The sequence below is a fragment of the Cyprinus carpio genome, chromosome B25 (assembly GCF_018340385.1).
Source record: "Cyprinus carpio isolate SPL01 chromosome B25, ASM1834038v1, whole genome shotgun sequence".
Classification (NCBI taxonomy): domain Eukaryota; kingdom Metazoa; phylum Chordata; class Actinopteri; order Cypriniformes; family Cyprinidae; genus Cyprinus; species Cyprinus carpio.
Window position 1 is genome coordinate 11694707 of NC_056621.1, and position 12368 is coordinate 11707074.

Sequence of the window (12368 nt, forward strand, 5' to 3'; positions counted from 1 at the left end):
GTGTAACATAATTGTTCTGATAATTATCCACATGTGAAAATTTAAACAAGTTTCTAAACTAAGCTAAACATGGCTTTGACAAGCAGAAAAATACAAGTTATTTTCCATGTTTTTGGTCATTTATCAGTTTGGGTAACTTCTCAGTTCCAAAATACTTAAAAAAAAATTACTATAGTTTTAAAGATTATATTACTATAACTTTAAAAGGGGCTAAGTATTACATTTACCAGAATTTCATTATGGTAGTAATGAATAAAATTCCCTTGATAAACACATACACACTATTTTGGGCTAAATAAATTATATTGAATAAATAAATAAAGTCCAGACTAAGTTTTGCATTGAAAAATAAATAAATAAATAAATCACATTCAATACGGTATTACATCTTTATTGTCATAGGTATGACAGTATTTTACAGACATTATTCAAGAGACCATTTAAATTATTTCTTTCTAATACTGAAAGGCTCTACCTAACACCCTTGATCCGAAACATTCTTCTGAAATCCCATAAACAAAACTGTCAAGAAACAACAAGGGAGAGAGATAGCATATGGTAGTAAAAATCTATTTTTCAATTATAACAGATAAACAAAATGAGAACAAGTAAAACCTTGTCTAATGTTTACATGACTTTGTGGCATCCACACAGGGTGCATGGTATTTACCTTAAGAACTGTATATACAATAAAATATACTATTACTATCCAGAAAATGTTGTATTTGTAATTCTGTATAAACATACAATGATTTTGACCTTCCCTTTAAATCTAAATCATAACAATCATAACCATCATCATCAACATTGCCATCATTATCAGTCATCATCGATACAATCACGCAGGTTTTGTGCACATTTTGATGATCTAGTGTGCTTTCCATCAGATTTAGTCTGAGGATGTGTTTCTCTAGAACAAAACTTTATATAATTAATCTCTTTGGCTCTGTAATTATTGCACCGACAGCTTACAAACTCATAGAAATAATAATAAAAAAAAAAAAACTGGCAACAAAGCATACAAACACTGTTAATCCATGCAGTAATATTGCACAATAAAGCAGCTTTGAGCTCAAATTCACCTTGAGCTCTATTAATGACGTTGCTAAAAGCTTTGATGATTTGAAAAGAAAAATGAAAAAAGCACACTAGACCCAATAAACATGCACATAGCATGATGCTCCGCAAAATATGCTAGTGTTAAAAACACTTTCATAGTAATTATCCTTTCAAAATACATCACAAGCACCAAAATGATACCAAAGTATTCACTTTACTTAGAAATCAAATCATTTGAATAGTCGAAAACACAGACTACCACTCTTTGACCACTAATCTAATTCCTCTAGACTGGAGAGTGAAGATGTGGTCACACTAGACTATAAATAGAGGCTCCGTTTATTTATGTGATTTTATTTTTATTTTATTATAGTGTGTGATTTATTCAGAAGCCAGAAGCCTTACAGCATTATATCCTCTTGCCACAATTGTCATAAAATAATTGTTGGATGCTTAAACTCTAGTGTGAACGCAACTTTACAGACCACAAGTAAGAAACTGCTAAAAAAATTAATAATTTGTTTGACTTTTTTGCCACACAACAAGTCAAACTGTCTAAGCCGCACAAAAGGTAAGTCCAGACCAAGCGGCTGAAGTATAAACCATACGCAATGAATACTCATTCTTTTCTTTGGGGTGTTATACAATAGGAGGGAGAAACTGAGGCTCCTGTCCTTCTGAAGAATCAGTGCTTGAGCCTGTCTGAGGTTTGATGATGATCTGAACGGAGCGCTCTCCACTTGAGTCCGACTTGTTGTCTTTGCTCACACTTTTGCCTGTGTCCTCACTGTTGTCTTCCTCCGCTGATGCTCCTATTGGACGCAGACGCTCTTCTGATGCTGTCTTGCCTCCTTTACTTGAAGTGTCACTGACCCTCTTGAGTTTGTCGTCAGAACCAGATTTATCAGCTACGGAAAGATAAAAGATAGAAATTATATTTTGCATGACATAATAAAATGTTAAATTAATTCAAATGAATGACATGTAATTAGATTTCAGATTTATTATACAACATTTAATTCATTTCAAAATTATTAATTGAAAATGAATTAATTCAAGATATTTTTAAGCAAGACTTAAGTATCCAAACATGTTTAGGGCACTTAAGTATCCAAACATGTTTAGGGCACTTGTATATCATTACCAATAGTTATAATCAATCATTATTGTACAAGGACATATTCTGACCCTTGCTTGTCCTGTTTAAAGTGGCTTTGCGGTAAGTGAATTCATAATTGTTGTCAGTGTCTTTCCGGATAGGCCGGGGTTTAGGATGGAGCTTGTTGAGACGTCCCTCTGTGATCCACTCGTGCTGCATCCCTTCATCAGGTGTCATGCGTTTTGTGGGATCCCACCTACAAGAACCCAGTGGTACAGGTTGAAAAAATCTATTTATGTGTGTTGTGGTGGTAATAAATATGAAATCGAATTATTACTTTACTATACATACACAAGGCAACGCCGAATGAAGTCAAGAAATTGTGGATCATTGGTCTTTAACACACTGGCAATATCTTTTGAGTTGGGTCGACGTTTCTTCCCTTTGCTGTTGGTGATATTCCTTGGGTTTCCTTTGGAATCTGATTGAAACATTTTAATGTTAAGACATCAGTCAAAATAAATAAGCATGAAGAAAGTCATTTTAAATTCAGTGTTATTTGAGTAACACTTCACAATGAGGTCCTAAGGTCCTGTTAATGCACTAAAATGAACTAAAAATGACCAATTAATTTGTTATAGTATTTTTTAATCTTTATTAATGTTGGTTATTAAAAAATACAACCTCATTGTTAGTTTATATCAACTCAGGACCATTAAATAATATTAACAGATACAAAACGTACAAGTAAATGTTGAAACTAGCTGTTTTAAAATTTAGAATTTTCATTGTTAGTTCATAACTAATGTTAACAAATGGAATCTTCTTGTAAAGTGTTACCCTTATTTGTAAGCAATCTACTTACCAAAAAATAACCTCCGTCTTGATGCAGTTTGAACAAAGTCATTTGGAGGAAGTCCCATAATCTGCAAATTCAAAAGTCATGTTCAGCAACCAATGCATTACAAATAACTTTAAAAGAATCATTAAAGCACATAAAGTTATTTAAACAACTTTAATCCACAGAATACAAAGACTCTGTCAAATATATTTTTAAATACTCTTTTCTATGCTTTTTTCATGCAATAATAATAAACTATGTGTGAAGGTGTTATGACACTTTTGTGCTGTTTTTGCATCCATTTTAAAGCTTTAAAGCTCCCATTAGTTGTATCTGCATAATACAGTCTCTCACCTCCATGATACAGGCGATCTGCTCCACTTCACTCTCTCCTGGGAAGAGGGGATAGCCAGTGTACAGCTCTGCTAAAATGCAGCCCAGACTCCACATGTCTATTGCCATGCTGTACGGATGGCCCAGAATCACCTCTGGTGAGCGGTAGAAGCGGCTCTGAATGTAAGTGTACACTGCAGATGAGAATACAAGAGGTCTATTAGAGCTACATGGATTTGACAATGCCACTTTAACAGCATGAATTAGCTTAATGGTTCAAATTACACTAAATCATTGTTTCTCAATTGCTGTCACAGGTCTGTTTTAATGGATGGGAAAACGACACTAAAAGCAAATGATCAAATGCTGCTAAAATCGTACATAGAACAGTAAAAAAACATTTCTCAAATCTGTCAAATGGCGTCTAATCTACCAATTGCAGATTTTGCTATGTATTGATGGTGTGAATCACACAATCAGGATAAATCTGGTGATGTGTTCATTACACAGGGGTTCGGCACTTACCTCTCTGTTGCTCATAGCAGCTTGACCCAAAGTCGACCACTTTGATGTTTCCTTGTCCCCTCTGGGACAGGAGAATGTTCTCCTATTAAGACAAAAATAATGCATTTGTATTTTTTTTTTATTTGAATTAGAAAACAGTTAAACAAGTTATCCAGCTGAATGTCCAGCTACTCTTTCTCAAACTTTGAAAGTGGATGGTGACCATGGCTGTCCCTGATCCCCATCCACCTTCATTGTATGGGCAAAAGGTAGATTGGGTATTTTGCTAAAAAAAAACCAAAAAAAAAACCAACAGATTTTCTATTCCACTCAAAATAGAAGGTTATTGGTATGTAAATAAATAAATACATATTTTAGTATTTTTACATCATAGTAATATTTGATGTACTGATTTTAATGTATTCTTTTTAATAATAGTAATAATAAAATTAATTAATTACTAATTTATTTTTATTAATAATTAGTAATTAATGAATAAAACAATTAATAATTAATTCCTGTTTTACATAATAATATCGATTTTAATAAAAACACTGTTTAATTAAAATCCTTAGAGGTCAGTAAGATTTAAAAAAAAATAATGCTCACCAAAGCTGCAATTATTTGATCAAAAATCTAAACCTAACAGTAAAACAGTAACATTGTGAAATGTAATTACAATTTAAAATCACTGTTTAAATAACATATTTTAAAATATAATTTATTTGTGTGATGTCAAAGTTGAATTTTCAGCATCATTACTCCAGTCTTCAGAGTCACATGATTCTTCAGAAATCATTCTAATATGCTGATTTGGGTCTCAAGAAACATTTCTTATTATCAATATTGAAAAGTTATGCAGCTTAATATTTTTGTGGAAACTGTGATAATTTTTTTTTTCAGGATTCTTCGATGAACAGAAAATCCAAAAGAACAGCATTTATTTGAAAGTGAACCCTTGTAACATTACAAATGTCTTCACTGTCACTTTTAATCAATTTAACGCTTGCTTGATGAATAAAAGTATTTATTTTGGGGTGTTTCACACTTTAACAGACTTCAGTTTACCGGTTTAAGGTCACAGTGGATGATCTTCTCTTTGTGCAGCATCTGGAGGCACTTGAGCAGTGCATGAGCAAAACGCCGAATCAACCCCAGACTGAAGCCCTGGAAGTTGTTCTTCTTAATAAGCTCGTAGAGGTTCGCTCTGTATGGAGACAAGAGGTACAATTAACATGTAGCTACCTGTCACAATGTTACAGGATAATGTTAATGGCTAATACCTTGTGAACTATATATATAGATATGGACTTGAGTATGGCAGTATGCCATTTATCTAAATGCCTCTAGAGGGCAGCACAGTCATTTTTGGCACTACCTCACTCTGACCTTTGGACAAACACATCCATTGTCACTCGACAGCCTCCTGTCTTTAAGCACATCCATAAAAACTAAATCTCACTATTAGTGTGTTAACCACTAAGCATTAGGCTTAAGAGCCCTTTGAGAGGGAACTCATGAAAGTCATTATCTTTGGCAGTAGGGAGGCCTAAAACAGCAGCTGTGAACAGCCTAATGTAATCTGAGACTTCACACCATGAGTGGGCAAGGAAAGAGATAGGGGCCTAATCAAGGCATTAACTAAAGGATTCTGTGACTGTAACCGAAGACGGGGAGGACGCGTACCTGATGTCCTCTAAAGGTCAGGCTGCCAGAGATGAAGCTGCTTTTCCTGCAAAGCGACTTAATTGATCACTTTACCCAGAGCCCTAAAGGTCTTCACCAGGAAACTCTCACTTCGCACCTAAATATGGCTACTGTCGGGACAAACCACCACCCCGGGCTATTGTGACATCTAACTAATGAATCATAACTAATATGATGATCTGCAACAACAAAACATAATTTTTTACCTGTTTTACCTTGGCTGTATGGTCTAGTGGAAAACTTAAAGCCAACATGAAATCAAAATGGAATAATAAATATCTACATAAAAAATAATTAATTTCCAAATTTATTTCAAATTGATTATTGTAGTTTTTTTTATTATTTATTATTATTTTTTTGTTTTTTTTTTTGTTTATTATATTTTTTTAATAATTATTATGGTAGTAAAATGGCTTTATATTTACTTTAAATAGATGTCTATAATAAGCTGTAGTTACAGGGAAGTATTCTATTTAGGTCTAGTACGTGACTCCCATGTTTAACACATGTAACTATACAGATTTAATATTATCAGTTGAAATAGATTATGTGTCCATCTAAACGATTCAAGTATTTTCCACCCACCCTAGCAGCTCGAAGGAGATGCACAGGTGGTTGCGGAAGTAGAAGTACTCCTTCATGTGAATGACATTGTGGCAGTTATCTCTGTCTCTTCTTCGCACGGCATCTAGGATCTTCAGCTCTACAAGAGCCTGATGATGGAACCTGAAGGTCAAAAGAAAAAAAGCTTACCAATTATTATTAACTTTATCAATATGCAGAATATTATTACTATTTTTCCTAATGTGTTTCTACAGTGACTATGCATAGGATTTGCAAAAAAGTTGTTTGGACTACAGTTCTGTCATGACAACTTTCTGAATGTTTAGGATGGTAATGGACATGACAATGTTAATGTGTTTGGTCTTGGCAGAATAGATCTGCTACGGTGTTGAGCAAGTACCGAGACTTGTTACTGCGAATACATCCACAAACATGTTTCTGTGAGCATGTAAGAAATATTGCTGCTGCACATATACATATATAAAATAACCCCCATAACATACATGAAATCACCCCGTAGAAGAGCTATACAGGTGGAGCTGGGGAAGGTGGAGGGTTTCTAAAGCGCGCTGCAACTGCTACATACTAGCCGTGTATTTGAATGTTGAGCAGCATGCTCAATGGCTGCTGATACGAAAAGAAAAGTATCAGCTGCGCCATGTGAATGATGATGTCATTATGTCAAATTGAGTTAGAACCTGTTGGACTGCGCCATCTAGAGTTTCATGACAGAAATTCGGATATTCGAAATACGGCCAAAATTTTAGATGCTAAGGCATTACATTTCAAAATGTCGTTTTTGTTTCAAATCACTCTTTGTCCAAACTAGTGATTTCAAGCTTTTCCCAGAAGTTCGTTATCCACACTGAAATGTCAAAAAATGCTAAATTCAACTCACTGCACATCCGTAAAACCTCATTAAAGATTATACAGTCCTCACACTATTCTTCTGGCAAGATAACTGTTTTAGCACAATATCTCACCATTCACTGATACATCCAGATTGCACTGAAGCACCATTATATGTGTGGTCTAAAACGCAACTGCCCTCATGGTTTGCCACAGGACAGCAATTGCTAAAACTCTGTCATCTTTGCCGGACTGTGATATGAAGATTGTAAGTAGCATATCTTTAGCAACAGTGTGAAAATGAACAGCCCATAACAGGCACACAATACTGGTCTAAACATTTCTATAGTTACAATACGTGGCACATGATTAAACTTGCATCATTTCCACACAACACTGTGAAAACAGCGTTTGTCCACTTGGGAGAGCGTCTTCAAAAAGCTAAATTTTTGCAGGACAAAACATTACCTCAGTGTGGACACAAGGCAAAAATGCAGAGAAGATGCATTTCAAATGTATTTGGATTACTGTAGACAGCCTAAAATGTTTGGGCTTTCTAGCTAATTTTTATTGCAAATAGTGTACATTATATAAACCTAAAAAGACTTCTGAAAGCAAATTCAGAGCAGCTATTCTGTTTTCAGCACTGAGCTTTGCATTTTGAGAGGGTTTGAAGTTAAAGCATCAGTCAAAACAGGTGAATTGGCGGTTGAAGGGCACGAGATCAGTTCTGCCCAGACACGTAATGCGATATACAACAGACACCTTTTAACACCTTTCAGTGTATCAAGTCCAGTGTAAGCTATGACCCAGTTAAGCACTGATTAAAGACCTTTTGATGGCCTTATGAAGGGAAAAGTGTGAAAAAAGGCTTATTTTAGTAAGGCAGTGGTCTTTAATATTGTGTATATTTTCATTGTGATTTCTAATGGGGACAGTGAAACATTTAGCTAAAGTTTAGCTTCTAACTTTAATTTTTACTTAATATTATATCAATAAAAGAAGTGTAATTATTTTTAATTAATATCAATTAATAATTTTTATATGATGAGACAACAGCATTCCTATGATACCAGGGGTAGAAATTTTTATATTTGTCCATGTAAATTTTAAAGTTTGGTTAATATATGTTTTTATATACTGGTGCTACTGCATGGAATAAATAACCAGTATCAATAAAGGGAGTAAAAGATTTTTGGAGTTTTAAAAGATCAGTAAAAAGATGGCTGTTTGGTGATAATAGTTAGCTTGTTTTGTGGTGTTTTATTGTCAATAGTGACTGTATTTGTTTAAATTGTCAATTATTTTTACCATTGTTTTTTTTTTAATTAGTATTTGATTACGAGATACTGTTGCTTTGTCTTTTCTGTACATAGCCTTACCCTTTATATTAACATAGAGGGTCGCAATGGAAATAAGCCAATTGCTTTATTGTGTTTTTATCCTCAACAGTTTTTTTTTTAAGTGTATGGAATACTTGTATTTTGTACAGTTTATAAACTTGTCAAATAAATTTCAATTAAATTCAATATTTTAATATTTAGTTTTATATTATTTAGTTTACATATACATATTGTCACAAAAGTTAGATTGAAATCAAACAATAATTGACAGACCCCATTGGCAGTACCACATCGGACCCCCTAGGGGCCGCTGACCCCAATTGTACCAGAGATTGCATGGAAATAAGAATGAACACATGGACTGGAGGTTCATCTTACCTCTTCTTATTCCGAATGATCTTGATGGCCACCATCTCATTTGTCTTGTGATCCAAACATTTCAAGACCTGGCCAAATGATCCTTTTCCAATCACCTCCAGGACTTCATAGCGATAGCCTATATGGTCATGCAGGACCTGCACAGAGTATTTAGAGGACAGAGTCAGCTGACAAACAGGTCAGCATAATTATTCCTGTCTCCTTTGCAGTGGCAGACTTCCTGTTACGTGGAGAAACATCCCAATGGTAATATTGATATGCATAAATGTTTATCATTTGTTTATATCTTAACTAACACTTGGGACTGTCCAACATGTGACACTGTTTACATGTTTTGACTGCAAATGCCTGCTGTGTGACTGTTTAAATCGTCAAGCCTGAAGGCATTCAGTCTAATGCCCAGTAATCCTGAGGAACGTCTTTCTGAAAAGGCACATTCATGGAAGATGGGGTGGGACATCAGACATGAGAGTCTGGCATCCTGTAGCTGAATTAGCCAGCCTCGTGCTGTAATGCAATTTCATCATTTATCGAGAAGTTGAAAATGAGGTCAGTATGTCACCCACTAAGCTGTTTGCCAGAAGCCATAAAATAAATGTAAACTGAAATAAATTAATAAATGAAATAAAATAAAACTGTAGCTGCCAAAGCAACACTTCTCATTTTCATTTAGTTCAAGTTAACTAACATCCTAAAATAACTAAAAGTAAAACCAGAAGTTAAATAAAATGTATAAAACTATATAGACATATAAAAAAACTAATAATAAAAAATAGAAAAACATACAACAAATTTACTTTGAAATTAAAATGGAAAATATGAAAATAAAATTAAATTCAAAATGTGAAAATGATGTGACATACAGCCAAGTATGGTGACCCATACTCAGAATTCATGCTCTGCATTTAACCCATCCAAAGTGCACACTCACACCTTGAACACAAACACACCATGAACACACACCCACAGCAGTGGGCAGCCATTTATGCTGCGGCGCCCGGGGAGCAGTTGGGGGTTCGGTGCCTTGCTCAAGGGCACCTCAGTCGGGGTATTGCCGGCCCAAGACTCGAACCCACAACCTTAGGGTTAGAAGTCAAACTCTATAACCACAAGACCACGACTTCCCAATAAAAACTATAATAGTGTCTCACTAATACTAAAATAAGACTGGCAGGCAAAAGTAATGTAATCACAAAAAGATATATGATATATCATATTTAACCTTTAAGTAGCTGCCATGCTCATCGTCATAGCCTGAATTCTGTGGGGATCCCTGGGAGCCCTCAATCTTCTTAGTGTCCAAACCCAGATACCAGATCTCAGAGTAGTCCATGATCTCCTCCTTCTCATATTCTGTTAGCTGGTTCTGGAAGTGCTTCAGTGCCGCTGTTTGGAAGATGAAGGAAGACATGCATAAATAATGAACTTACCAGTATATAATCCAATTAACCAGAGAGTTACCAGAGCATTAGAGAGGTCTAATTCTATTTTCAGTGATTATTGCATTGGTTAAATTCTGAAATACATGAAACAAACAAAAATCCAGAGCACTTCTTACTTGTGGGAGACATAGGCAGCCTCTGTCCCTCATATGTCCTGATCTTCTCAAACTTATTGATGATGCTCCTAGTTAAGGATTCGGAGAGGTTTTCCACAGACGAACCAAAGCGATTGGGAAACTGTGGCCTAGGTCTCTCCTCCTGTGTTACAAGAAATGGAAGTCAGACTGGAAAAGGTCTTTATGTAGCCAATATGTGAATTGTTTACTCAAAAATATATTTTTACTCACCCTCATTTCATTCCAAATACTACTGTTTTTTTAGTAAAAATCCCCCCCAAACTACAAAATCTCGTTTTGTGTTCTAGAGAAGTCATAGAAGACTGTATAGACATGAGAGTGAGTGATGATAACTGTATTTTCATTTTCTGAGTGTTATCCCACCTGATTCCCTTGAGTGCTTTGCACAAGTTGTTTGACGATACTGGGTAAGGTTCCATTCGAATGCAGAAGTTTGCCATTGGTCACCAAAACTTGTTTGACCGGAGCCTCTAGCTGGGGCAAAGTACCAACTCCCGTCCCACACTTCTAAAAAACAAAAGATACAATACTCTAAGGACTGTTAAACATGAAAAACTCTACAAATCAGTAACAAGGGCCAAACGGGGGGAAAGATATGTGAGCTTCACACAAGGCTTGTGGCCAACGGCCCCAGTGAACCGGACCCCCTGCGTAGAGGATGGAATTTCAGCGGCGCTTGAGACCGGGGTGGGGACAAAAGCAGCGATACGGCAGTCTTTCACAACCCACTCCATCAGAGGAACGAATATATGCTCTAAAACTAACTAAGTAAGATTGAATGATACAGATTTTCTCTACACTGTTCCTTTTTTTCAATATATTCTTATGGAAGGAGTAAAGCGAAAGGTTCCCTCGCTATGAAACAAATGTAGGGCACTGCACAAGGGAGGGGCTCGTTCATAGCTTGCAGGTTTTCCCCCCATCTCACGGTTCAAAGCCAGTGCTTGAGAAAATGTCTGGGCTGAAAAAATACCAAGTGTGTCTATAGATAGATGCGATATTTAATCTCATATGTTCTGGAGATACTGCGGCTTCTGCCAGCTTGATCATGACGCATAGAAACAGTAGCTAAATATAGCATAGCACCTGCAGAGACCTTCAAGAATACAGTAGGCTGTGCGTAAACAACGTGCACTGCTAAGGTACCACAGCTGTGCGTTCAAACCACAATCGAATCAACGCATTTCCACATTCAGAGACACTATGCCAAGCACTTTATTATGAGCAGCTGTTAGCACTTGTGAAGAGATTGCTTTTAGTTAATGACAACTGTTAGGGGGTGATTTCACACTCAGCATTAAAAATTTAACACAACGCTTTCCATAGGTGCTTGGAGGAATCATCCATTGTCATATATATATAGCGGCATACAAAGGAAGAGGCTATTCATTACATAAGCATTAGCTGTATATTTAAGCCAAAAAAAGTTGAGTAATAGTGTTGGGAAGTCCAATTCATTTAGTGAATCAGTTTGTTTAGATGATTTGCTGATTTGTTTCAGTCATTACATAACATAACTTCTCACTGAAGTGTTTGCGCAACACGTCTTGTAAATACTGCTGTTTATTATTTAATGATAAATTGATGAAAGTGGCATGCAAATTACAGATGCTTCACCTTTAAGATATCTAGTCTGTGTCACATATTAGATGATTTATAATTTCAACATTTTATTATAATATTTAGTCATGTGTATTTATAACCAAATATTCAAGATTAGATGATGCCAAGTATATAAGCTAGAATACTGTACATTCAGCAAGCACAATGTTAGCTAAACAAAAGAAAACAAAGAATGAGAAATTCGTAATGAATAATTTATATACCATTCAGCAGTTTGGGTTTGGTGCGATTTTTTTTTAAATACGTCTCATATGCTCAACAAGGCTGCATTTATTTGATCAATAACTGTTTTCTATATTAATGTTTTAATATGTAATTTATTCCTGTGATGCAAAGCTGAATTTTCAGCATCATTACACCAGTCTTCAGTGTCACATGATCCTTTAGAAGTAATTCTAATATATTTGCTATATATTTGCTGCTCAAGAAAAATTTCTTATTTTTTTGAAGTTTTAGAAATATTTTTTTTTTATATTTTATGTTGAAAAA

General features: G+C 35.2%; 1 protein-coding gene across 5 annotated transcripts in view; it reads right to left on the reverse strand.

Moving 5' to 3' along the window:
• Positions 1 to 375: 375 nt before the first annotated feature.
• LOC109050645 (dual specificity tyrosine-phosphorylation-regulated kinase 4-like) overlaps positions 376 to 12368 on the reverse strand; it is a 35837-nt gene continuing 23844 nt past the window's right edge. For all 5 annotated transcript variants that reach the window (XM_042752926.1, XM_019068223.2, XM_019068221.2 and 2 more), the window contains 12 exons: positions 10620 to 10763; positions 10236 to 10377; positions 9900 to 10063; positions 8678 to 8814; positions 6129 to 6269; positions 4905 to 5043; positions 3858 to 3939; positions 3354 to 3526; positions 3024 to 3084; positions 2510 to 2639; positions 2248 to 2414; positions 376 to 1967 (listed from right to left, as the gene is read on the reverse strand). In XM_042752926.1, the coding sequence (XP_042608860.1) occupies positions 1699 to 1967; positions 2248 to 2414; positions 2510 to 2639; positions 3024 to 3084; positions 3354 to 3526; positions 3858 to 3939; positions 4905 to 5043; positions 6129 to 6269; positions 8678 to 8814; positions 9900 to 10063; positions 10236 to 10377; positions 10620 to 10763 (1749 nt within the window). In that variant the 3' untranslated portion in view covers positions 376 to 1698. The remainder of the gene's footprint in view (positions 1968 to 2247; positions 2415 to 2509; positions 2640 to 3023; positions 3085 to 3353; positions 3527 to 3857; positions 3940 to 4904; positions 5044 to 6128; positions 6270 to 8677; positions 8815 to 9899; positions 10064 to 10235; positions 10378 to 10619; positions 10764 to 12368) is intronic.